Genomic DNA, 23,183 nt, shown 5'->3' with positions numbered 1-23,183 from the left:
ACCTTTTCCTGCTTGAGACTAAGCATTGTCTCCATCCCTTGCACGAGGCTAAGCATTGCCTCCGTAATTGCATAAGGCTAAGCACTGCCTTTTCTTTTCATGTGACTAAGCATTGTCTCCCTTTCCTTAGTTGAGACTAAGCATTGTCTCCATTTCTTACATAAGGCTAAGCATTGCCTTTTCTTTGCATGAAACTAAGCACTATCTCCCCCTTTTTTGCATAAGACTAAAATACTGTCTCCACTACACTACATAAGGCCAAGCATTATCTCATTCCTTCGCATAGGGCTAAGCACTGCCCTCATCTCATATAAGACTAAACCTTATCTTATCCTCGCATACAACTAAGCATCATATCTTTGCATTTCATAGGATAAAATATCGCCATTTTTTCTGAAGGCGTCATAGTCTGAAGCCACCATCCTCATAACCGGGAGACACCATTCCATGGCCTGAGGATCTCTCGAAACTGCATATCATTATTCAAAGGTGTCATAGTCCGGAGGCACCATCCTCATGGCCCGAGGACACCATTTCATGGCCTGCGAATCCCTTATCATACGCTTCATGGCCCAGGACGTCATGATCCAAGGACATCATCCTCACCATCCAAAGACAATCTTCATGGTCCAAAGGGAATTTGCATCATGTTTAAATTTTTGCAATAACCCATATATATATATATATATATATATTTGCATGCACCATATTTTAAGTTTTGCAGGTAACTCGGGAGTAACCGTTCTACAAATAGGAGCAATCTTTGCTCCGGTTTCCATTCATAATGTTCACATCCTTTGACTACTTTTAAACGTAACCGACAACCAGTAGTTGACTACCTTTTACTCCATAACCGACCAAATATTTGCCTTGTGATACACCCGTAACGTCTAAATTCGCATTCATGACTTCACCTAAAATTATCCGTTACTTACAACACTATCCTACCCAAAAAAGTCCTTTTCGAAACATAATTGGTCATCATTTTCTTTACCCGACAACTCTTTCATTATTCCCGAGTAAAGAGGGGCAGCTGTTGATACCTAATTTTGTCCTCATATTTTTTCAAATAGTATATATATTTTCAAAATGTCATTTTTCATTATTATTTAATTTACAAGAATTATACATGTATTTTTCATAATTATTCACAATTTTTAGAGCTTTAAAATCAATTTTCTTGCAATCAAATTACTTAAAGATTTATTAATTATCCCTTTAAATTATTTGTGGTGACCTAATCATCCAAATTTGTTATTTTACACCCACATACATGTTTTAAAACATTTTTACATCATTTCATATAATTACGTTTGTATTTTTAACTATTTACGTAATTTTGTAATAATAGCCTATATTCATGCATAACTACATTTTATTTACATTATTTGTGCAAGAATTTTTATATTTTTATAATTTTAAGTTATTATTTTCAATCATTTTAGTGCATAAGAAGTATTCTATTATTAATTATTAATTAATTTTAATTAAATAAGTTTGTATTTAAAGTATAAACCAAAATTGTACTCATTTTGGACTATATTAGTGGCCCAAAACTACCCAAACCTTAGCCCACTCCGCCCCGGCCCAAACTAGATGACCCATTCTCTTACACCCCCCCCCCAATCTCCCTTCGATCATGGCCATTGATCTTAGATGATCAACGACCCATAATAAAACCCCACTTCCTCTTATATCCCACAACCCAAACCCTAGAGACCAATTCCCCCTGCTCAGCCGCCTCTTTATTCTCTCATCTCTCCACTCGCCTCTGATAAACCCTAGCTACCATATCCCCAATCTTCTCTGATTCCAACCCAAACATGGAATCAATCCATAATTTATTTACCTATTTTGTGATACTCTGCTATTATACGGGACCGATTCACCTTATTTTGTGAATATCTGGACGATCTTTCGTCTATATACACACTACAATGAACGATTCTTGCATTATTGGTTCGATTCAAAGCCGTTGGACCCAACTAGGATTTGAGATTTTCCTTTTTCCTTACTGATTTTCGATTGCATGTGATATTCTTTCCTTTGTTGTGTTTGGCTGATGATTTTCCTTTTTCGTTCGTTTAAATATGCTACTATATAAACCCCTCCCCAATTTCCCCTCTAAAAAAAGAGCAGAACTGTCACTGCTATTACACTCACTATATTTTCCCTCACTCGTTCACTTCCTCTGAAACACTTGGGTCTTTTGCCGGCTGAAAGCCAAGACCATAATATTATCAACCTCCTCTAGTGCAAGCACTGCTCGGAGCCCTTTCGAGGCTCTTGTGAACTCTTAAGCATTAGGGATCTGGGGTTCTTGCTACCAGTATTCTAAACTCCTTATTATTTTGCTCGTTTAATTTCACTACTGGTTAGTGTCCTTAACTCTTGCAATGTTAACTATTTTCCTTCTGTTTATCTATATGTGTTCTATGTGTTAGCTATGTTTAAATTTTGTAATCATAATTCAATTTCTTCATTATTTATGGGTCCCTGATACTGTACTGTCATGATATTGTTCCATAATCTCCTGCAATTCGATGTTCTTTGTTAGTTGAATTCATTAGGTTTCAGCATATGTGAGATGCTTTCATTATTAGAATGGATTTCAGCTTTTCTTAATTTGTTTTAGACTAATGTATGTTCTCTGCTATATCCTGCACTTCTATGTTGGTATTCTAGACTTTGTGAAGTCCTTTTGTCCAATAAGATAGACCTCTGAGGCTATGTTGATTAGCTGAAGTATATTTCCATTCAAGATCTGTTGCATGTTTGGTTTAGGATGAATTCTAGGATAAAATTTCTATGTTATTTCTTCCTGCTATCTAGACAATTGGGTGCAAATAGTTATTCTTGCTTGTCTCATTCCCTTTTAAATGTTGCTTATCTCTCTAACAATAACTGTTTAGAATAAGACTCACTTGTTTAAAATCTATCTCTGACCCATGTTGGTTAATGTCTTGATTGTTGAGAATTAGTATGTGTGTGTTTGTCCTGTAAACTTACCTTCCTCAATATTCCTAATGAGTTCAGCATGCTACACCCTCTTCTCTGTTGAATAATTACTCGATCAAGAACCTATGTTGTTAGTTTACTATATCAAACTCACCTTGTTAAAGAGCTCTTGTGACGACCCGGCCAGTCGTCTCATGAGTTGCCGCTCCATTTCCCCCATTTCAGCTTCTTTACGCTTCGTTATCCGTGTTTTATGTGATCGAGTTTATTAGTTCGAGTTCGGAGAGGATTTGGTAAGAAATGAGACACTTAGTCTCTTTTAAGAAGGCTTAAGTTGGAAAAGTCAACCGGATGTTGACTTATGTGTTAGAAGGCTCGGAAGTGAGTTCCGATAGATTGGTTAGCTTCGGAAGGTGATTTGTGACTTAGGAGCGCGATCGGAATGGGTTTTGGAGTTGTAGAGAAGATTTAGGCTTGAATTGGCGAAATTGATATTTTGGCAAATTCCGGTTGATAAGAGAGATTTTGATATAGGGGTCGTAATGGAATTCCGAGAGTTGCAGTAGCTTCATTGTGTCATTTGGGATGTGTGTGCAAAATTTCAGGTCATTCGGACGAGATTTGATAGGCCTTTTGATCGAAAGCATAATTTAAGAGTTCTTGGAGTTCTTAGGTTTGAATCCTATGTTAAATTGGTGATTTTGTATTGTTGTGAGCGTTCCGAAGTTTTGAGCAAGTTTGAACGATGTCATGAGATGTGTTGGTACAATTGGTTTGAAGTTCCGGGAGTTCCGGGTAGGTTCCGGGATGTTTTAGTGCGAAAATCATAGTTGTAGCAGGTCCACAGGGGTTGCAGGCCCCAGAACCCACCCATGCGGTCCGCACATAAATGAGTGCACCCGCGGTAAGTGCTGTGTGGCCCGCACAAAAGCGGGCACGGCCGCGGTAGGCGTCGCGCAGACCGCACAAAATGGTGTGCGGCCGCGGTGAAGAACATTCCGCTGGTCATACTTCGGAAGCTCATATCATTTGATCCACAAGGAATTTTGAGGAGATTCAAAAACGAAAGTTGTAGTCCTTCGTATCTAGTTTCCAAAGAGATAAAGATATCGCAATTAGGACATCTGTAGAAAAGGTTATGGCCAAAATACAAAAGTCTGTCACTACAGAGGGAGGCCTGTGCAACCGCACGTTGCCTTTGTGCGGACCGCACTGGATTGCACGGACCGCGTGAGTTTTGGTGCGGCCCGAAGTAGCTGATACCTGAGGGGTACCTATAAATACGAGGTTTTGGGTTTTATTTAATATTTTGACCTAGAGAGCTTGGATTTTGGCGATTTTTCGAAGGTTTTTCAAGAAATTCATCGGGGTAAGTGATTTTAACTCAGATTTGGCTAGAATACATGAATCTATCACTGAATTCATCATTTAATTCGTGATTTGAGATGGAATTTGGGAAGAAAATTGTGAAACCTTTCAAAAATGTAAAATGATGATTTGAAGGATCAAATGGTATCGGAATTGGATAATTTTGGTATGGTTAGGCTCGTGAGGGTATGAGTATTCTGAAAATGTAAATTTTACCCGATTCTGAGACGTGGGCCCGAGGCTCGGGTTTTGCTAATTTCGAGATTTTTTATATTTTTGAATGTTTTCGCTTGGTCTTTGTTCCCTTAGCTTATTGTGACGTATTCGTTCTGATTTTGGATAGATTCGACGCGCGTGGAGGCCAATTCGAGGGGCAAAGGCATCGCAAGCTAGAGAATTAGCCAGTTCGAGGTGAGTAATGGTTGTAAATGATGTCCTGAGGGTTTGAAACCCCGGATTGCACATCGTAGTGCTATATTGAGGCAAGATACGCGCTGGATGATGAGCGTGGGGTCTTTCACTATTGGGGATTGTGACTTCGTCCGTCCCGATTGATGACTTTACTGAATATTTGACTGAAATTCATTTGTTATCATCATGATTTGGGCTGATTGCCATATTTGGGCTTCGTGCCAACTATTTGAACCCTCCGGGGATTTTTATCACTGTTTCCTTACTGCTTGACTTATTATTTGAACTCAGTCCTGTTGATATCTACTGTTTTACAAACTCAGCCACTTTTACTCATATTTGAAACTTAAATGATATTTTTACATCATGTTTTGGGCTGAGAACTACTGTTTTACTAATGCCCAAGGGGCTTATGATGATTTCTAGATTGAGTGAGGCCGAGGGCCATATGTGAGGATATGCTGAGTGATATGAGGCCGAGGGCCTGAGATACTATTTTTGCCATGTGGTGGATTGAGTGATGTGAGGATATGCTGAGTGATGATGCCACGAGGTGGCTTGATATAGCGCTTGGGCCGTAAGGGGCCCCTCCGGAGTCTGCACACCCACAGTGAGCGCGGGTACCCATGTGATTTGAAACAGTGGTAACAATGACACTGTATGATGCAATTTGGTCAGGTAACAATGGCTGACCATTATGCTGAGTGATTGTGAGGTAGCCCGAGGGGCTGATACTGTACTGAGAGTGAGCCCGAGGGGCTGATACTATGCTGAGCGATTGATATTGTGCCCGAGGGGCAGATTTCTACTTCTTAATTACCTGTTAAATTACCTGTTTCACTTGTTTTAAAAAGGAATATCATTTGATTTCTTCACTAATTTACTGCTTTAAGTAATTTTACTGCTTGATATGGAATTACTTTTTGCCTTTACGTGTTTTCATACTTTCAGCCATTATTTGTAATTATTACTCACTGAGTCGGAGTACTCACATTACTCTCTGCACTGTGTGTGCAGATTCAGGTATGGTAGAGTCCGCACCTGAGCGCTGATTCCTTCCAGGCTAGGCAGTGATTTGGAGTTACGAGGTAGTTATTGACGTCCGTAGCCCTTGCCTCTCTTATCCTCTATCATTTATGTTTTCTTCAGATTGTTGTATCGAATTCCGTACTTGTAGACCTATATCAGATTCTATAGTAGCTCATGACTTGTGACACCCCGGTTTGGGCTGTGTCGGGATGGTTCCTGCTATTATTATCGTTAAATTCACAATTTATGAATATTATATTATATGTTACTATTGTTGATGATGATTAACTGTTTAAAAGGGGTGTTCCGTTTTGGTCTGGCTGGACTTGTCTTCACGAAAGGCGTCATCACGACCGAGTTTGGGGATTGGGTTGTGACAAGTTGGTATCAGAGCCTAGGTTACTTAGGTCTCACGAGTCATGAGCAGGTTTATTAGAGTCTCGCGGATTGGTACGGAGACGTCTGTATTTATCCTCGAGAGGCTGCAGAACCTTTAGGAAAAACTTCATATCCTTGAAACTCTTGTTGTGCGAACTTGTTGATCCGAGTGCTAAACTTCTATTATTTTATTCTCTCGCAGATGGCGAGGACTCGCGCTACTGGGCGAGGTGGACAACCACCAGTGCCACCCACTGAGGCCACCAGAGGCCGTGGACGTGGTCGTGGACGTGGCAGAGGCAGAGCAGCGAAGGCAGCACCTGTTGATGCACCGGCTGCCCCGACTCCGGATCAGGCTCCCGCTATGGATGCTCCAGCAGCACCAGTTCAGGCACCAATTGTGCCTATCGTGGTTCCGAGTCTTCAGGAAGCCTTGGCACAGATCTTATCAGTTTGCACTAGCCTGGCTCAGGCAGTTTCATCCACTACAGCAACAGCTACTTCACAGGCCGGGGGAGGCAATCAGACCCCTGCTGCTCGCACACCTGAGCAAGTAGTGCAAGGACTACAGACACCGGGGGCACCTCCAGCTCAGCCGGTTGCACAAGCTCAAGAGTTTATTGTGCCAGTTATGCCGGATGATGAGCAGCATCATCTTGAGAGGTTTGGTAGACTCCAGCCTTCGTCATTCAGTGGTATCGAGGGCGTGAATGCCCAGGGTTTTCTTGATAAGTGTCAGCGGATGCTCCGTACAGTAGGGATTCTTGAGACTAGTGGTGTGGCATTTACCACCTTTCAGTTTACTGGGGATGCCTTCACATGGTGGGAGGCATATGAGAGGCGGAGGCCGGTTGGAGCAGCGCCCCTTACTTGGCAGCAGTTCTCCACTCTCTTCTTAGAGAAGTATGTGTCGCAGTCCCACAAAGAGGAGTTGCGTAGATATTTTGAGTGGTTGCGATAGGGGGATATGACTGTGTCACAGTATGAGTCGAGGTTTTTTGAGTTGGCTCGTCATGCCATTTGGATGGTTCTGACAGATCGTTGGAGGATCAGGAGATTTGTTGATAGCCTTAACTATCACCTCCGTATTCTTATGACCCGAGAGAGGGTGTTGGGTGCTACGTTCGAGGAGGTGGTCGATATCGCTTGCGAGATTGAGACGGTTCGCCGTCAGGATCGAGAGGAGAGGGAGGCAAAGAAGCCTCGGGGATCTGGCAGTTATAGCGGTGCTTCTTCGAGGGGCCAGTTTCAGCATGGTAGAGGCTGTTCTTTCAGGCATGCTCAGTCAGCCCGCCTAGAGTATCGCGGGGCATCTTCGGGTCATGGTCATCATGGATCTCAGCAGGGCCAGTCATCACTCAGTGCCCTTCCAGTCCAGAGTTCATCTCGTGCCTCGTCAGCTCTGGGTTCTTCTATGCGGAGTGCATCAGCTGGTCACTCCGGTGTGAGGGGTTCCCATCAGTCCCCTTCTCCAGCACCTGGGTGTTGTTATGAGTGTGAAGAGTTTGGATATGTATGGAGGCAATATCCTCGTCGTATGGCTAGTTCATCTTAGCAGAGGGGTCAGCCCTCGACTACTACTCCAGTTACCTCACCACCCGCCCAGATAGCTAGGGGTGGAGGTCATACAGCTAGGGGTCACCCCAGAGGGGGAGGTCGATTAGGGGGCTGTCAGGCCCGTTTCTATGCATTTCCTGGCAGGCCAGATGCTATTGCTTCAGATGCTGTCATTACAGGTATTGTTTCAGTCTGCCACAGAGATGCCTCTGTATTATTTGATCCCGGTTCCACCTTTTCTTATGTGTCATCATACTTTGCTCGTTATTTGGGTATGCCCCGTGATTTTCTTGCTTTACCTGTTCATGTATCTACCCCAGTGGGCGATACTGTGGTTGTAGACCATGTGTACCGGTCATGTGTGGTAACTATTGGGGGTCTGGAGACCCGAGTGGATCTATTGCTATTGAGCATGGTGGATTTTGATGTCATTTTGGGCATGGATTGGCTATCTCTGTGTCGTGTTATTTTAGACTGTTATGCTAAGACAGTCACTTTGGCTATGCCGGGTGTACCGCTGATCGAGTGGCGTGGTGTGATTGATTATATCCCTAGTAGAGTGATCTCTTTCTTGAAGGCCTAGCGTATGGTTGGGAAGGGTTGCCTTTCATATCTAGCATTTGTGAGAGATGTTGGAGCTGAGACTCCTAGTATTGATTTTGTCCCAGTTGTGAGGGATTTTCCCGATGTTTTTCCTACAGACCTGTCGGGCATGCCACCGGACAAGGATATTGATTTTGGTATTGACCTGGTGCCGGGCACTCAGCCCATTTCTATTCCGTCATATCGTATGGCACCAGCAGAGTTGAAGGAGTTGAAAGAACAGCTTCAGGAACTCCTAGATAAGGGGTTCATTCGACCTAGTATGTCCCCTTAGGGTGCACCGATTTTGTTTGTGAAGAAAAAGGATGGAACGATGAGAATGTGCATTGATTATAGGCAATTGAACAAAGTAACTATCAAGAACAAGTATCTTTTTCCTCGCATTGATGATTTGTTTGATTAGCTTCAGGGAGCGAGGGTGTTCTCCAAGATTGATCTCCCTTCGGGTTATCACCAATTGAAGATCAGGGATTCAGATATTCTTAAGACTGCTTTCAGGACCAGATATGGTCATTATGAGTTTCTTGTTATGTCCTTCGGGCTAACCAATGCCCAAGCAACATTCATGCATTTGATGAACAATGTATTTCGACCTTATCTAGATTCGTTTGTTATTGTATTCATTGATGATATTCTGGTGTACTCGTGTAGTCAGGAGGAGCACGCAGAGCATTTGAGAGTTGTGTTGCAGAGACTGAGGGAGGAGAAGCTTTATGCAAAATTCTCCAAGTGTGAGTTTTGGCTCAGTTCAGTGGCTTTCTTGGGGCACGTGGTGTCCAGCGAGGGTATACAGGTTAATCCGAAGAAGATAGAGGCGGTTCAGAGTTGGCCCAGACCGTCCTCAGCCACAGAGATTCGTAGCTTTCTTGGGTTAGCAGGCTATTATCGCCGGTTTGTTCAGGGATTTTCATTCATTGCATTGCCCTTGACTAAGTTGACTCAGAAGGGTGATCCATTCGTATGGTCGGACGAGTGTGAGGAGAGCTTTCAGAAGCTCAAGACAGCCTTGACCACAGCTCCAGTGTTGGTTTTGCCATCAGCTTCAGGTTCATATACTATGTATTGTGATGCTTCAATAGTTGGGATTGGTTGTGTGTTGATGCATGAGGTTAGAGTTATTGCTTATGCTTCTCGGCAGTTGAAGCCCCATGAGAAAAACTACCTCGTTCATGATTTGGAGTTGGCTGCCATAGTTCACGCATTGAAGATTTGGAGGCATTACTTGTATGGCGTATCTTGTGAGGTGTTCACTGATCATCACAGTCTTCAGCATTTGTTCAAGTAAAAGGATCTTAATTTGAGGCAGCGGAGATGGTTGGAGTTGTTTAAGGATTATGATATCACTATATTGTACCATCCGGGAAAGGCCAATGTGGTGGCCGATGCTTTGAGCCAAAAGGCAGTGAGTATGGGGATTTTGGCATATATTCCAGTTGGGGAAAGACCTATTGCAGTTGATGTTCAGGCCTTGGCCAATCGGTTCGTGAGGTTGGATATTTCGGAGCCCAGTCGGGTGTTGGCTTGTGTGGTTTCTCGGTCTTTTTTATATGATCACATTAGAGAGCGCCAGTATGATGATCCGTATTTGCTTATCCTTAGGGACAGAGTCCAGCATGATGATGCCAGAGATGTGACCATCGGTGATGATGGTGTGTTGAGGATGCAGGGTCGGATTTGTGTGCCCAATGTGAATGGGCTTAAAGAGCTGATTCTGGAGGAAGCCCATAGCTCGCGGTATTCCATTCATCCGGGTGCCGCTAAGATGTATCAGGACAGTCCGAGCGTACTATTCAAATATTGGAGGACATGTTGCGTGCTTGTGTTATTGACTTTGGAGGTTTATGGGATAAGTTTCTACCACTTGCAGAGTTTGTTTACAACAACAGCTACCAGTCGAGTATTCAGATGGCTCCATATGAGGCTTTGTATGGGAGGCGGTGTAGATCTCCGATTGGTTGGTTCGAGCCCGGCGAGGCTAGACTATTGGGGACAGATTTGGTTCAGGATGCCTTAGAGAAGGTGAAGGTGATTCAGGAGAGGCTTCGTACAGCACAGTCACGTCAGAAGAGTTATGCAGACCGGAAGGTTCGAGATGTGTCCTACATGGTCGGTGAGAAGGTCTTGCTGAAGGTTTCGCCCATGAAGGGTGTTATGAGATTTGGGAAGAAGGGCAAGTTGAGTCCTCGGTTCATTGGGCCTTTTGAGGTGCTTCGAAGGATTGGGGAGGTGGCTTATAAGCTTGCTTTATCACCCCGCCTATCGAGTGTGCATCCAGTATTTCATGTCTCTATGCTCCGGAAGTATAATGGGGATCCGTCTCATGTTTTGGACTACATCACCGTTCAGTTGGATGATGATTTAACCTTTGATGTGGATCCAGTAGCTATTTTGGGTCGCCAGGTTCAGAAGTTGAGGTCAAAGGATATAGCTTCAGTGAAGGTGCAACGGAGAGGTCGGCCCGTGGAGGAGGCTACCTGGGAGACCGAGCGGGAGATACGGAGCAGATATCCTCATCTGTTTGAGGCTTCAGGTATGTTTCTTGACTCGTTCGAGGATGAACGTTTGTTTAAGTTGGGGAGGATGTGACGACCCAGCCAGTCATCTCATGAGTTACCGCTCCATTTCCCCTATTTCAGCTTCTTTACGCTTCGTTATCCGTGTTTTATGTGATCGAGTTTATTAGTTCGAGTTCGGAGAGGATTTGGTAAGAAATGAGACACTTAGTCTCTTTTAAGAAGGCTTAAGTTGGAAAAGTCAACTAGATGTTGACTTATGTGTTAGAAGGCTCGGAAGTGAGTTCTGATGGTTCGGTTAGCTTCGGGAGGTGATTTGTGACTTAGGAGCGCGATCGGAATGGGTTTTGGAGTTGTAGAGAAGATTTAGGCTTGAATTGGCGAAATTGATATTTTGGCAAATTCCGGTTGATAGGCGAGATTTTGATATAGGGGTCGGAATGGAATTCCGAGAGTTGCAGTAGCTTCATTGTGTCATTTGGGATGTGTGTGCAAAATTTCAGGTCATTCGGACGAGATTTGATAGACCTTTTGATCGAAAGCATAATTTAAGAGTTCTTGGAGTTCTTAGGCCTGAATCCTATGTTAAATTGGTGATTTGATGTTGTTGTGAGCGTTCCGAAGTTTTGAGCAAGTTTGAACGATGTCATGAGATGTGTTGGTATAATTGGTTTGAAGTTCCGGGAGTTCCGGGTAGGTTCCGGGATGTTTTAGTGCAAAAATCATAGTTGTAGCAGGTCTACAGGGGTTGCAGGCCCCAAAACTCACCCATGCGGTCCGCACATAAATGACTGCACCTGCGGTGAGTGCTGTGCAGCCCACACAAAAGCGGGCGCGGTCGCGGTAGGTGTCGCGCGGACCGCACAAAATGGTGTGCGGCCGCGGTGAAGAACATTCCAATGGTCCTACTTCGGAAGCTCATATCGTTTGATCCACAAGGAATTTTGAGGTGATTCAAAAACAAAAGTTGTAGCCCTTCATATCTAGTTTCCATAAAGATAAAGTTATTGCAATTTAGACATCTGTAGCAAAAGTTATGGTCAAAATACTAAAGTCTGTCACTGCAGAGGGAGGCCTGTGCGGCCGCATGTTGCCTTTGCGCGGACCGCATGAGTTTTGGTGCGGCCCGCGGTAGCTGATACCTAAGGGGTACCTATAAATATGAGGTTTTGGGTTTTATTTAATATTTTGACCTAGAGAGCTCGGATTTTGGCAATTTTTCGAAGGTTTTTCAAGAAATTCATTGGGGTAAGTGATTTTAACTCAGATTTGGCTAGAATACATGAATCTATCACTGAATTCATCATTTAATTCGTGATTTGAGATGGAATTTGGGAAGAAAATTGTGAAACCTTTCAAAAATGTAAAATGATGATTTAAAGGATCAAATGGTATCGGAATTGGATAATTTTGGTATGGTTAGACTCGTGAGGGTATGAGTATTCTGAAAATGTAAATTTTACCCGATTCCGAGACGTGGGAACGGGGCTCGGGTTTTGCTAATTTCGAGATTTTTGATATTTTTCGAATGTTTTTGCTTGGGCTTTGTTCCCTTAGCATATTGTGACGTATTCGTTCTGATTTTGGATAGATTCGACGCGCATGGAGGCCAATTCGAGGGGCAAAGGCGTCGCAAGCTAGAGCATTAGCTAGTTCAAGGTGAGTAATGGTTGTAAATGATGTCCTGAGGGTTTGAAACCCCGGATTGCACATCGTAGTGCTATATTGAGGTAAGATACATGCTGGATGATGAGCGTGGGGTCTTTCACTACTGGGGATTGTGACTTGGTTCGTCCCGATTGATGACTTTACTGAATATTTGACTGAAATTCATTTGTTATCATCATGATTTGGGTTGATTGCCATATTTGGGCTTTGTGCCAACTATTTGAACCCTCCGGGGATTTTTATCACTATTTCCTTACTGCTTGACTTATTATTTGAACTCAGTCCTGTTGATATCTACTGTTTTACAAACTCAGCCACTTTTACTCAGATTTGAAACTTAAATGATATTTCTACATCATGTTTTGGGCTGAGAACTACTGTTTTACTAATGCCCAAGGGGCTTATGATGATTTCTGGACTGAGTGAGGCCGAGGGCCATATGTGAGGATATGCTAAGTGATATGAGGCCGAGGGCCTGAGATACTATTTATGCCATGCGGTGGCTTGAGTGATGTGAGGATATGCTGAGTGATGATGCCACGAGGTGGCTTGATATAGCGCTTGGGTCGTAAGGGGCCCCTCCGGAGTCTGCACACCCACAGTGAGCGCGGGTACCCATGTGATTTGAAACAGTGGTAACAATGACACTGTATGATGCAATTTGGTCAGGTAACAATGACTGACCATTATGCTGAGTGATTGTGAGGTAGCCCGAGGGGCTGATACTGTACTGAGAGTGAGCCCGAGGGGCTGATACTATGCTGAGCGATTGATACTGTGCCCAAGGGGTAGATTTCTACTTGTTAATTACTTGTTAAATTACCTGTTTTACTTGTTTTAAAAAGGAATATCATTTGATTTCTTCACTGATTTACTGCTTTAAGTGATTTTACTGCTTGATATGGAATTGCTTTGTGCCTTTATGTGTTTTCATACTTTCAGCCATTATTTATAATTATTACTCACTGAGTCGGAGTACTCACATTACTCCCTGCACCATGTGTGCAGATTCAGGTATAGCAGAGTCCGCACCTGAGCGCTGATTCCTTCTAGGCTAGGCAGTGATTTGGAGTTACGAGGTAGCTATTGACGTCCGCAGCCCCTTGCCTCTCTTATCCTCTATCATTTATGTTTTCTTCAGATTGTTATATCGGATTCCGTACTTGTAGACCTATAGCAGATTCTATAGTAGCTCATGACTTATGACACCCCAGTTTGGGCTGTGTCGGGATGGTTCCTACTGTTATTATCATTAAATTCCGCAATTTATGAATATTATATTATATGTTACTATTGTTGATGATGATTAACTATTTAAAAGGGGTGTTCCGTTTTGGTCTAGCTGGCCTTGTCTTCACAAGAGGCGCCATCACGACCGGGTTCGGGGATTGGGTCGTGATAGCTCTACTGATTCTCCTATTTTCATGTTCAAATCCCCTTTGTTTCTAAAATGCAAGTTTTAATATGCCTTATGTGAGTCCTGTCAATATGTTTATGATTTTGTATCTATGTCCTAGAACCATTGTTAGTAGTTTCAGAGTTGTTTACTTGGTTGTCATGCGTAGTTTGTTAATTTGTGTGGTTAAGTTGTTCATCTGCTATTGCTGGGTAAAAGGTCTTCCCTTTGGGCCTAGTGTGGATTCTTGTGTGAGTTTGAGTTGAGAAATTGATATACTCGGAGGTTTGGTGTGTATTTGGATCTGGGTTTGCTGCACGTATGAGGAAAGAGCCTACTGAAGGCCCAGGCTTTACTGTGTTTATAGTCTGTTGGGCCTGCTATGCGTACTGGGGCTATAATCTTTTAATATGTAAAATTTGTACTTTTATTCATTAATTTTGGGTTTGTAATAATTTTGTAAACTGAACAGATGGGGGAAATTAGTAAAAGGATTAAGGTATTCTAATTCTCACACAAATGGGTAGAAAGCATGTCTATAGGACCTATATGCTCTACTTGTTATTTTCGCTTAGCATGTTTTTGTACATAGATAGACATCATGCCTATAGGAAATCACACACTCCACTCGACTTGTCTAATACATGTATACTATCCAAAGTATGTTAGTTTAAGTAAATGTTGTACCTGCTTCCATGTCTACTACTGTGTGCTATTGGACATCATGTCTATAAAAATCGACGCATGTAATTACTTGTTTAATTATTAGACAACATGCCTATATGATATAACAATACCTGACTTTGTTGATGCTCATCTACATACCATGACTATAGGATTTTAACTAATTAGCTGCTTCTGTTGCTTTTATTATACTGTCCTACCTAGATGACATGCCTATAGGGGATAAAGTATTATAAAATCAAGTTAGAATGTTGACTGTTAAAAATCCTGCCTATAGAATACTCACTCACCTAGAAAGCCTTGATAAGTAAGGATATTAATCAATTATTTTCTCTCTTTTACTTGTGTTTTAGGCCAAAAATTTTTGAAGGTATTCCCGGAAACTAATGAAATGCGATTGCCTGCAGGAATTATTCAAAATGAGCAAAAGGAATCAAAACCAACACACAAAGGAGTCAAAAGTTGAACAAAACAAAGACTGGACAAAGAAGCCTGAAGCGCGGACCGCACCAATATTGTGCGGCCGCAAAGGCCATGGTGCGACCGCGATTAAAATTTTGCAGTCTGCATAAGGGAGATTCAGAGATTTGCAACTTCACGCTATAAGATAAGAGTGGACCACACCAGAAATGTGCGGCCGCGGAAGTCCCTTGTGCAGCGGCGATCAAAATTATGCGGTCCCTAAGATGAAGAATCAGAGAGTTTATTTCAAGCAAAACTCAAGCAAGTGAGGACCGCATCACTTTTATGTGGTCGCATAATCTGGAGTGCAGCCGCACTTGAAATTATGCGGTCTGCAAAAGTTCAGCTCAACCCAGATCCAAAAGAGAAAAACGTGGACCGCATCAAAATTATGCAGAAGCAAGAGTGCGGCTGCACTCAGAATTATGCAGCCGCACAACCTCCGCAGGGGCAATTTTGTTAGATATTTTCAGCTTAGTATAAATAGAACTTTTTGTCATTTTAGGTTATGTTATGTTTTGTATGAGCACGTGAGATGGCTGAGCATTCTGTTTTCGGAAATTTTGTACTAGATTCACCTCTTAACATTAGATTTTCATTCCATAAATTAATATTATGGATTTTAACTTTATTTTATCTTTAATTTCTGTTATTTCCATGAGTAGTTGAACCCATAGCTTGGGTAGTGACCCAACCCTAGTGTGGGTATTTAATGGGTATTTGATTTTAGGGCTTGAATGTGAATGTGTTAGTAATATTTAGCCTAGTTCTTGCTAGAACTATAGAATTAATGGTTGCAAGCATTGATTCATGTCTTTGTGACTTAGTCTCTACTTGAGAAAGAGGGATTACGTAAAGGACAACTAGGCTAATAAGGAATTTTGGTGAACTCAAGAAATTGATAGCCCCAATTAAAGAGTTAAACCTAGAGATAGTAATACCCGACTTGAGCTAATATCACTTGATTTGTATGAATACTCATTTGGACTTGAGAAAGCCAAATTAGGAAAAATCACTCAAACTACCGAGAGGTGCAGAGTGAGTACCCGGGTGTGATAGCTATATTGCGATATCAACTAATCAAGCTTGCCCTAGATTTTTTTACCCGTTAGACATCCACCTAGGTAGGAGTCACGACCCTAGTCTCTTTAAACACTTGAAAAACAACAACAAAAACATTGTCCTTAGTTTCAATCATTGCAATCTTTAGAGTAAAGTTAGAAGTAGAAATCAAACCCAATCTTGTGGAAGTGTAATTAGACTCAAAGCCCGTATCTAGCTTAGATATAAACCTAATTCCAAACATTAACTCTCTGTGGATTCAATCCCGACCTAGTTGGGTTAAAACTGCATCCACCACCCTCGCTACTCAATAGTAGTGTAGGCCTAGTCCCGATCAATTTTTGGCGCCATTGCTAGGGGAATTAGACAGTCTTAGCTATATATCTAAGTATTTGTGTGTTTTGTTTTTTCTTTCCTTTCGTTTTTCTAATTTTGTGTGTGAAATGCTTTTAGGTACCAAATGGCTATTAACAATGAAGCCCTCGGGAATATACCACTGGGGGAGGAGGTAGATGACGAACAAGTGGATGAGGTTCATCTTGAACCTCAAGTACAAAGGAGAGGCCGTCAGCCTCATAATAACATCCCAAACCCTTCCCCACCTCCTCCAAGGGTAGCACACAGGGTGTTGCCCAACGAAGGCTATACGAGTGCAATAGTCCCTCCTCGGATTAGGGCGAGAAACTTTCAAATAACTAATGTCATGCTTACACTATTGGAACAGAGGGGTTTTTCACCGGAGCTCCATACCAAAATGCCTATAAGCATCTCAAAAGTTTTGTTGACACGTGTTGGGGGAGCAAGCAAACTAATGTCTAAGAGGACGCATTGAGGTTAAGGATTTTCACATTTTCTCTAAGGGGGAAGGCTTTGGATTAGCTTGAGAGGTTACCCAACCATTCCATACACACTTGGGATGAGTTGGTCGAGAAGTTCATCGCAAAGTTCTTTTCTCCGGGACATATAGCAATGCTAAGAAATGAGATCCTTGATTTTAAACCAGATCCAAATAAACTGTTACATGAGATTTGGGAGAAGTATCGAACAATGGTCAAAGAGTGTCATAACAACGACATGACTGAAGCCATGATCCAACAAACCTTTTAAAGGGGGGTCAATACAACTAATCAGTGTGTGGTGAATCAACTCGCCGGGGGGTAATTTTATGAGCACGCTGTATTCTGAAGCTTGTGAAATATTGGATGAGATGGCGGATACCTCTCGGCTTGGCAAAGTAGAGCTAATGTTCCTCAAGGTGACCCAAATATTATTCACCTACACAAGAAGCTACATGATCATGGACAAGCGATAGCGGAGTTGACAACCACAATGATCAATTGGCCAAGGCTTAACTTCAACAAGTTCAAGGGCCAAAACAAGTGAATTCCATGGAAGGAGTGAACATGATGGTCAACAAGAGAAGGCAACAAGGTCAACAAGTTCAAAACAATCCGGATCAATTTGAGCAAAGTGGTAGTGGATACAATCAAGATGATTCATATGATGATCAAAGTAAAGAGGTTCAATATGTCAATAATTATCAAGTTCAATGGAGCAATGCTCCGAATCAACAACAGTGGAGATCATAGGAAAAACAAGGAAATTGGGGCAATCAAGGTCAACAAGGAAATTGGAATAGTGGAAACAACAACAACCAAGGCAATTGGGGGAACAACAACAATATAAATTGGGGTAATCTAGGAAATCAAGTCAATTGGTGTGGCAACAATAATAATAATTGGGGAGGCAATAACAATCAAGGGGGTTGGAACAACAATAATCAAGGAAATCGGGGGTCGGGCTTTCAAAGGCCCCCGATGTGTCAACAATCGAACAACCCGCCTCCATATCCGTCACAAGGTCTTAGTTCTTCCAACAATGAGATGGGACGGATTGAAAACATGTTCAAGTAAATGATGGAGAAAAATGCTGACTCTGATGCCCAATTAGCCTCCCACAACACTTCTATCCGCAACTTGGAAGTCCAACTTGGCCAAATTTCTTAAGCTTTGAATACTCGCCCTAAAGGGGCACTACCAAGTGATACGGTAGTAAACCTGAAGTGTGGGAATAATACGGGACATGCAATGGCGGTGACTACAAGAAGTGAGAAAGGTGGAGTTGCTAGTACCTCAAACTTAAGAAAGATTGTGAATGATGATGTGGTGATGCAAGATGATGATGATCCAAGCAATGATGTTCAAGTAAATGATGAAGTGAGGATAGACATTGATGAAAATGTGGAGGAGACACAAGATGATGCGAACCCATCTAGGAAACATGTGATAGACATACCGGATGCGGTAGTGCCCAAGGCCAAGGCTCTTTTGCCAAGGCCTTCTCCACCATATCCTCAAAGGCTTCCAAAGAAAAACAATGAGAATTTATTCAAGAAATTCATTGATATGATGAAAAGTTTGTCCATAAATATGTCGTTGGTTGAAGCCTTAAAACAACTGCCAAGATATGCCAAGTTCATGAAGGACTTGGTAACAAAGAAAAGATCAATGAACTATGAAACGATCAAAATGACACATCAAGTGAGTGCCATTGTGCACTCCATGGCTCCAAAGTTAGAAGACCCCGGTGCCTTTACAATCCCATGCACTATTGGTAGTGCCGATTTCGCCAAAGCTTTATGTGACTTGGGGGCAAGCATTAACTTGATGCCCTATTCTGTGTTCAAGACATTGGGAATTGGGCAACCAAGACCCACATCCATGAGGTTGCAAATGGCAGACCGGACAATGAAGAGGTCATTGGCGATAATTGATGATGTGCTAGTTTGGGTCGACAAGTCATACTTCTCGCAGATTTTGTAATACTTGACTGTGAGGTTGACTATGAGGTGCCAATCATTTTAGAGAGACCTTTCCTAGATACAGGGAAGGCCTTAGTTTATGTGGAAGCTGGGGAACTCATCTTCCGGGTGGGCGATGAAAAAGGTGTGTTCCTGTTTACAAGTCAATAAAGTAGCCTAATAGCAACGAAGTGTGCTCGTTTGTGGATCTTGTGACCGAAGTAATTGTTGATAACACAAGTGCTTTGATTAATGTTGAAGACCCATTGGAAGCTATGTTATTGAATCATGATGAGAATGAGAAGAAAGGCTTGGTAGAATGTGTCAATTCTTTGCAAGGAATGGGATCATAGACATATGAGCCCCGAAAACTTTCCTTGGACCTTGAGAACCGAAAGACTCCACCAACAAAGCCCTCAATCGAGGAGCCTCCCACATTGGAGTTGAAGCCCTTACCTTTACACCACAGGTATGAGTTCTTAGGCCCTTGTTCCACTTTACCTATTATTCTTTCCTCGTGCTTAAGTAACGTGTAGTTAGATTCCACCCTTGTGTTGCTCCAAAGGAGGAAGAAAGCAATAGGTTGGACATTGGTGGATATTCGAGGTATAAGCCCCGCCTTTTGCATGCACAAAATCATATTGGAGGAGGATGCCAAACCCTCTGTGGAACATCAAATAAGGTTGAATGAGGCCATGCAATAGGTAGTCAAGAAAGAGATCATCAAGTGGTTGGATGTTGGGGTTATCTATCCCATTTCTGATAGTTCATAGACTTCACCAGTACAATGTGCCCTAAAAGGGGGCATGACTGTGATCACAAATGTCAAAAATGAGTTGATCCCCACAAGAATTTCCACGAGGTAGAGAGTATGCGTGGATTATAGGAAGCTCAACAAAGTGGCTCGGAAAGACTATTTTTCGCTTCCATTTCTTGATCAGATGTTGGATAGGCTAGCCGGACGTGCTTATTATTGCTTCTTGGATGGTTATTCCGAATATAACCAGATTCTTATTGCACCTGAAGACCAAGAAAAGACCACCTTCACTTGTCCGTATGGAACATTTTCATTCTCAAGGATACTATTTGGTTTATGTAATACACCGACTACTTTTTAGCGGTGTATGATGGCAATATTCACGGATATGGGGGAGGACTTCCTCGAGGTTTTCATGGATGATTTCTCTATTGTGGGGGATTCTTTTGAAGCGTGTTTGGATAATCTTGATAAGGTATTGGCATGTTGTGAAGAGACCAACTTGGTACTTAATTGGGAGAAGTATCATTTTATGGTCGAGGAGGGCATTGTCCTCAGCCACAAGATCTCCAAGAATGGTATTGAAGTGGATAAAGCAAAAATTGAAGTGATATCAAAACTCCCTCCTCCTACTTCCGCCAAAAGAGTGAGGAGATTTCTAGGTCACGCGTGGTTTTACCGTCGGTTCATCAAGGATTTCTCAAAAGTGGTGAACCCCTTGGGCAAGTTGTTGGAAAAAGATGCCAAGTTTGTGTTCAATGATGATTGTATGAAGGCATTTGAGCTATTCAAGTATAGGTTGACTACCACTCCCATCATTACCGCACCAAATTGGAGCTTACCATTTGAGCTCATGTGAGCGACGTAGCGGTAGGAGCAGTATTGGGGCAAAGAATCAACAAGATAATCCATTCGATATACTATACTAGTAAGACCAATGAACTATGCCCAAGTCAACTATACGGTGACCGAGAAAGAACACTTATCCATTGTCTTTGCTATGGAAAAGTTCATCCCCTACCTCATGGGTACCAAAGTGATTGTTCACACCGATCACGCTGCACTTCGTTATTTGATGAGTAAAAAGGACTCAAAGGTTAGATTGATGCGGTGGGTACTTTTTCTACAAGAATTTAATCTTTAAACCATAGACCGCAAAGGGAGTGAGAATCAAGTGGCGGACCACTTGTCCCGTTTGGAAGAGGAGGGGAGGCCCTATGATGGCCTTGAGATCAATGATTCATTTCCGGATGAACAACTCATTTCCATGTCTTTGACTGGGATGCCTTGGTTTGCCGATGTGGATAACTATCTTGTGAGCGGAATTGTCCCAAATGAGTTCTCTTCAAACCAAAGGAAGAAACTCAAATGGGACTGCTTTGATTATTATTGGGACAAGCCATATCTTTTCAAAATTTGCACTGATGGTGTTATCCGGAGATGTGTTCCAGAAGAAAAGCAATTAGGTATTCTTGAAGCTTTCCATTGTTCGGCCTATGGTGGTCACCATGGTGGGGCGAGAACTGCTACAAAGGTCTTAAGTTGTGGTTCTATTGGCCTCCCTTGTACAAAGACACTAGCGAGCTCGTTAAGCGTTGTGACGATTGCCAAAGGGCTGGTAAGATTTCCAAGAAGAATGAGATACCTCTCACCACCATCCTTGAGATTGATATTTTCGATGTGTGGGGCATCAACTTTCTGGGTCCATTTGTGAGTTCGTGTGAGAACACCTATATTCTTGTTGTTGTGGATTATGTTTCCAAATGGGTTGAAGTTGTGGCTTTTCCCAACAAAGAAGCACGGAGTGTGGTGGCTTTCTTGAAGAAAAACATATTCACAAGGTTCAGCACCCCAAAGGCCATCATTAGTGATGGAGGTTCTCATTTTTGCAACAAAGCTTTCGACACTTTACTCTCTACGTATGGTGTCACTCACAAGGTATCAACCCCTTATCACCCCCAGTCAAGTGGATAGGTTAAAGTTTCCAACAGGGAGATCAAGAGTATTCTATCCAAGACTGTCAATGCAAATCGGACCGATTGGTCAAGGAAACTTGATGGTGCTCTATGGGCCTATAGAATATATTACAAGACTCTAATTTGTATGTCTCCTTATCGGTTGGTACTCGAGAAAGCATGTCACCTCCTGGTGGAATTAGAGTATAAGGTCACGTGGGCGTTGAAGAAATTGAACCTTGAGTAGGATGTAGCTGCCAATCTTCGGGTGGAGCAATTGAATGAACTTGATGAGTTCTGGCTCCATGCTTACTCCAGTTCATCCTTGTATAAGGACAAGATGAAGTACCTACATGATAAGTATATCCGAAATAGAGAATTCAAAAAAGGTGACCTTGTTCTCTTATTCAACTCTCGGTTACGGATGTTTCCGGGAAAGCTAAAGTCAAAGTGGAGTGGTCATTTTGAAGTGGTACATGTGACTCCTTTTGGTGCTCTAGATTTGGAAAACAAGAATGGTGAGATCTTTAGAGTCAATGGGCACCGGGTGAAGCACTACCTTGGTAAGGTTGATGGTGGCCACGTTGTGGCGTTGATCCATTTCAAATGAATGATGGTAACATGCATCGTGTCGCGACGTTAAATCAGACGCTTCTTGGAAGGCAACCCATGTGTTTTTCTCTCTTTTGATTTTCTTTTTAGATTAGGCATTGTTTAAATTGGGTGTGCAGTGCAAGAAATTGACAAGGAAAAAAATTGGCTAAGTGGTGAAATTGTGCGGACCGTGCCAGAATTATGCGGACCGCACAAGCCCTTCGCGACTACACAATTCTGTGTGCAATCGCACAGCTAGAATAGGGAAAATGCCAACCCTCTTAAGTTTGACCTGACAAAATCCCTTAAGGATTCGCGGTCGCAGTCAAAAATTTGCAGACCGCACAAATTGTGCGGCTGCAACCATTTTTATGCAGACGCGCCACTGATTCAACCACTGAGTGAGAAAAAGGTAAAGAGTCCGGACCATACCAAAATTGTGCGGTCGCACTTAGGTAAGTCAGTGGGCAACCATGGTCAAAGTTTAAATAGGACTTTTTGAGACTATTCACATTTGACACATTCTAACCTCTCAAGCTAGACTAAAGAACCGTGCATTCTTTCTTGTTTTCAATCTCGTCCCATATTCATCAAGTGTTGATTTCTTACTACATTTCAGGTATGTTGATTTCAATGAATTAATTTCATTTTTTTCTTTTATTTTCTCTTTGTTCTAGTTTTCTTTTTATCTAGGGTTAGGTTCATGTTGCCACAAATCATGCCTAATTAGTGAAAACCCTAGTATTAATCATGCTTCAATGCCGCTCAGAGCTGAATTTTGCGGCCGCACATATTTTTGTGCGGTCCGTGCTAGGGTATGTGGCCGCATACAAAATTGTACGATCCGCAATACCCTACATTGAAGGCACTTGTGGTTGCTAAGATTGTGCAGTTTGCGGTTGGTTTTTGCGGCCGCACTCAATTTTGTGTGATCCGCACAGTTGAACTTCAGAGACCCAACAAAATGATTATGCGGCCACACTCAAAA

General features: G+C 42.4%; 1 protein-coding gene across 1 annotated transcript; it reads left to right on the top strand.

Moving 5' to 3' along the window:
* The first annotated feature begins 20,034 nt into the window (after window positions 1-20,034).
* LOC138884896 (uncharacterized) lies at window positions 20,035-22,211 on the top strand. The gene is made up of 3 exons (XM_070165760.1): window positions 20,035-20,413; window positions 20,798-21,264; window positions 21,849-22,211. Exons 1-3 carry the CDS (start codon window positions 20,035-20,037, stop codon window positions 22,209-22,211), a joined length of 1,209 nt encoding a protein of 402 aa, XP_070021861.1.
* Window positions 22,212-23,183: the final 972 nt, after the last annotated feature.

This window comes from Nicotiana sylvestris, chromosome 2 (assembly GCF_000393655.2).
Source record: "Nicotiana sylvestris chromosome 2, ASM39365v2, whole genome shotgun sequence".
In the NCBI taxonomy this organism is placed as follows: domain Eukaryota; kingdom Viridiplantae; phylum Streptophyta; class Magnoliopsida; order Solanales; family Solanaceae; genus Nicotiana; species Nicotiana sylvestris.
This window is presented reverse-complemented; position numbering and strand designations above follow the sequence as displayed.

Excerpts from the sequence above, each read along its gene's own strand:
- LOC138884896 (XM_070165760.1), top strand. The coding sequence starts at position 20,035 with ATGGGGGAGGACTTCCTCGAGGTTTTCATGGATGATTTCTCTATTGTG. Across the intron at positions 20,414-20,797 it reads GTTTGTGTTCAATGATGATT|ACCGCAAAGGGAGTGAGAAT; the intron begins GTATGAAGGCAT and ends TTTAAACCATAG. Across the intron at positions 21,265-21,848 it reads TGACGATTGCCAAAGGGCTG|GATGTAGCTGCCAATCTTCG; the intron begins GTAAGATTTCCA and ends AACCTTGAGTAG.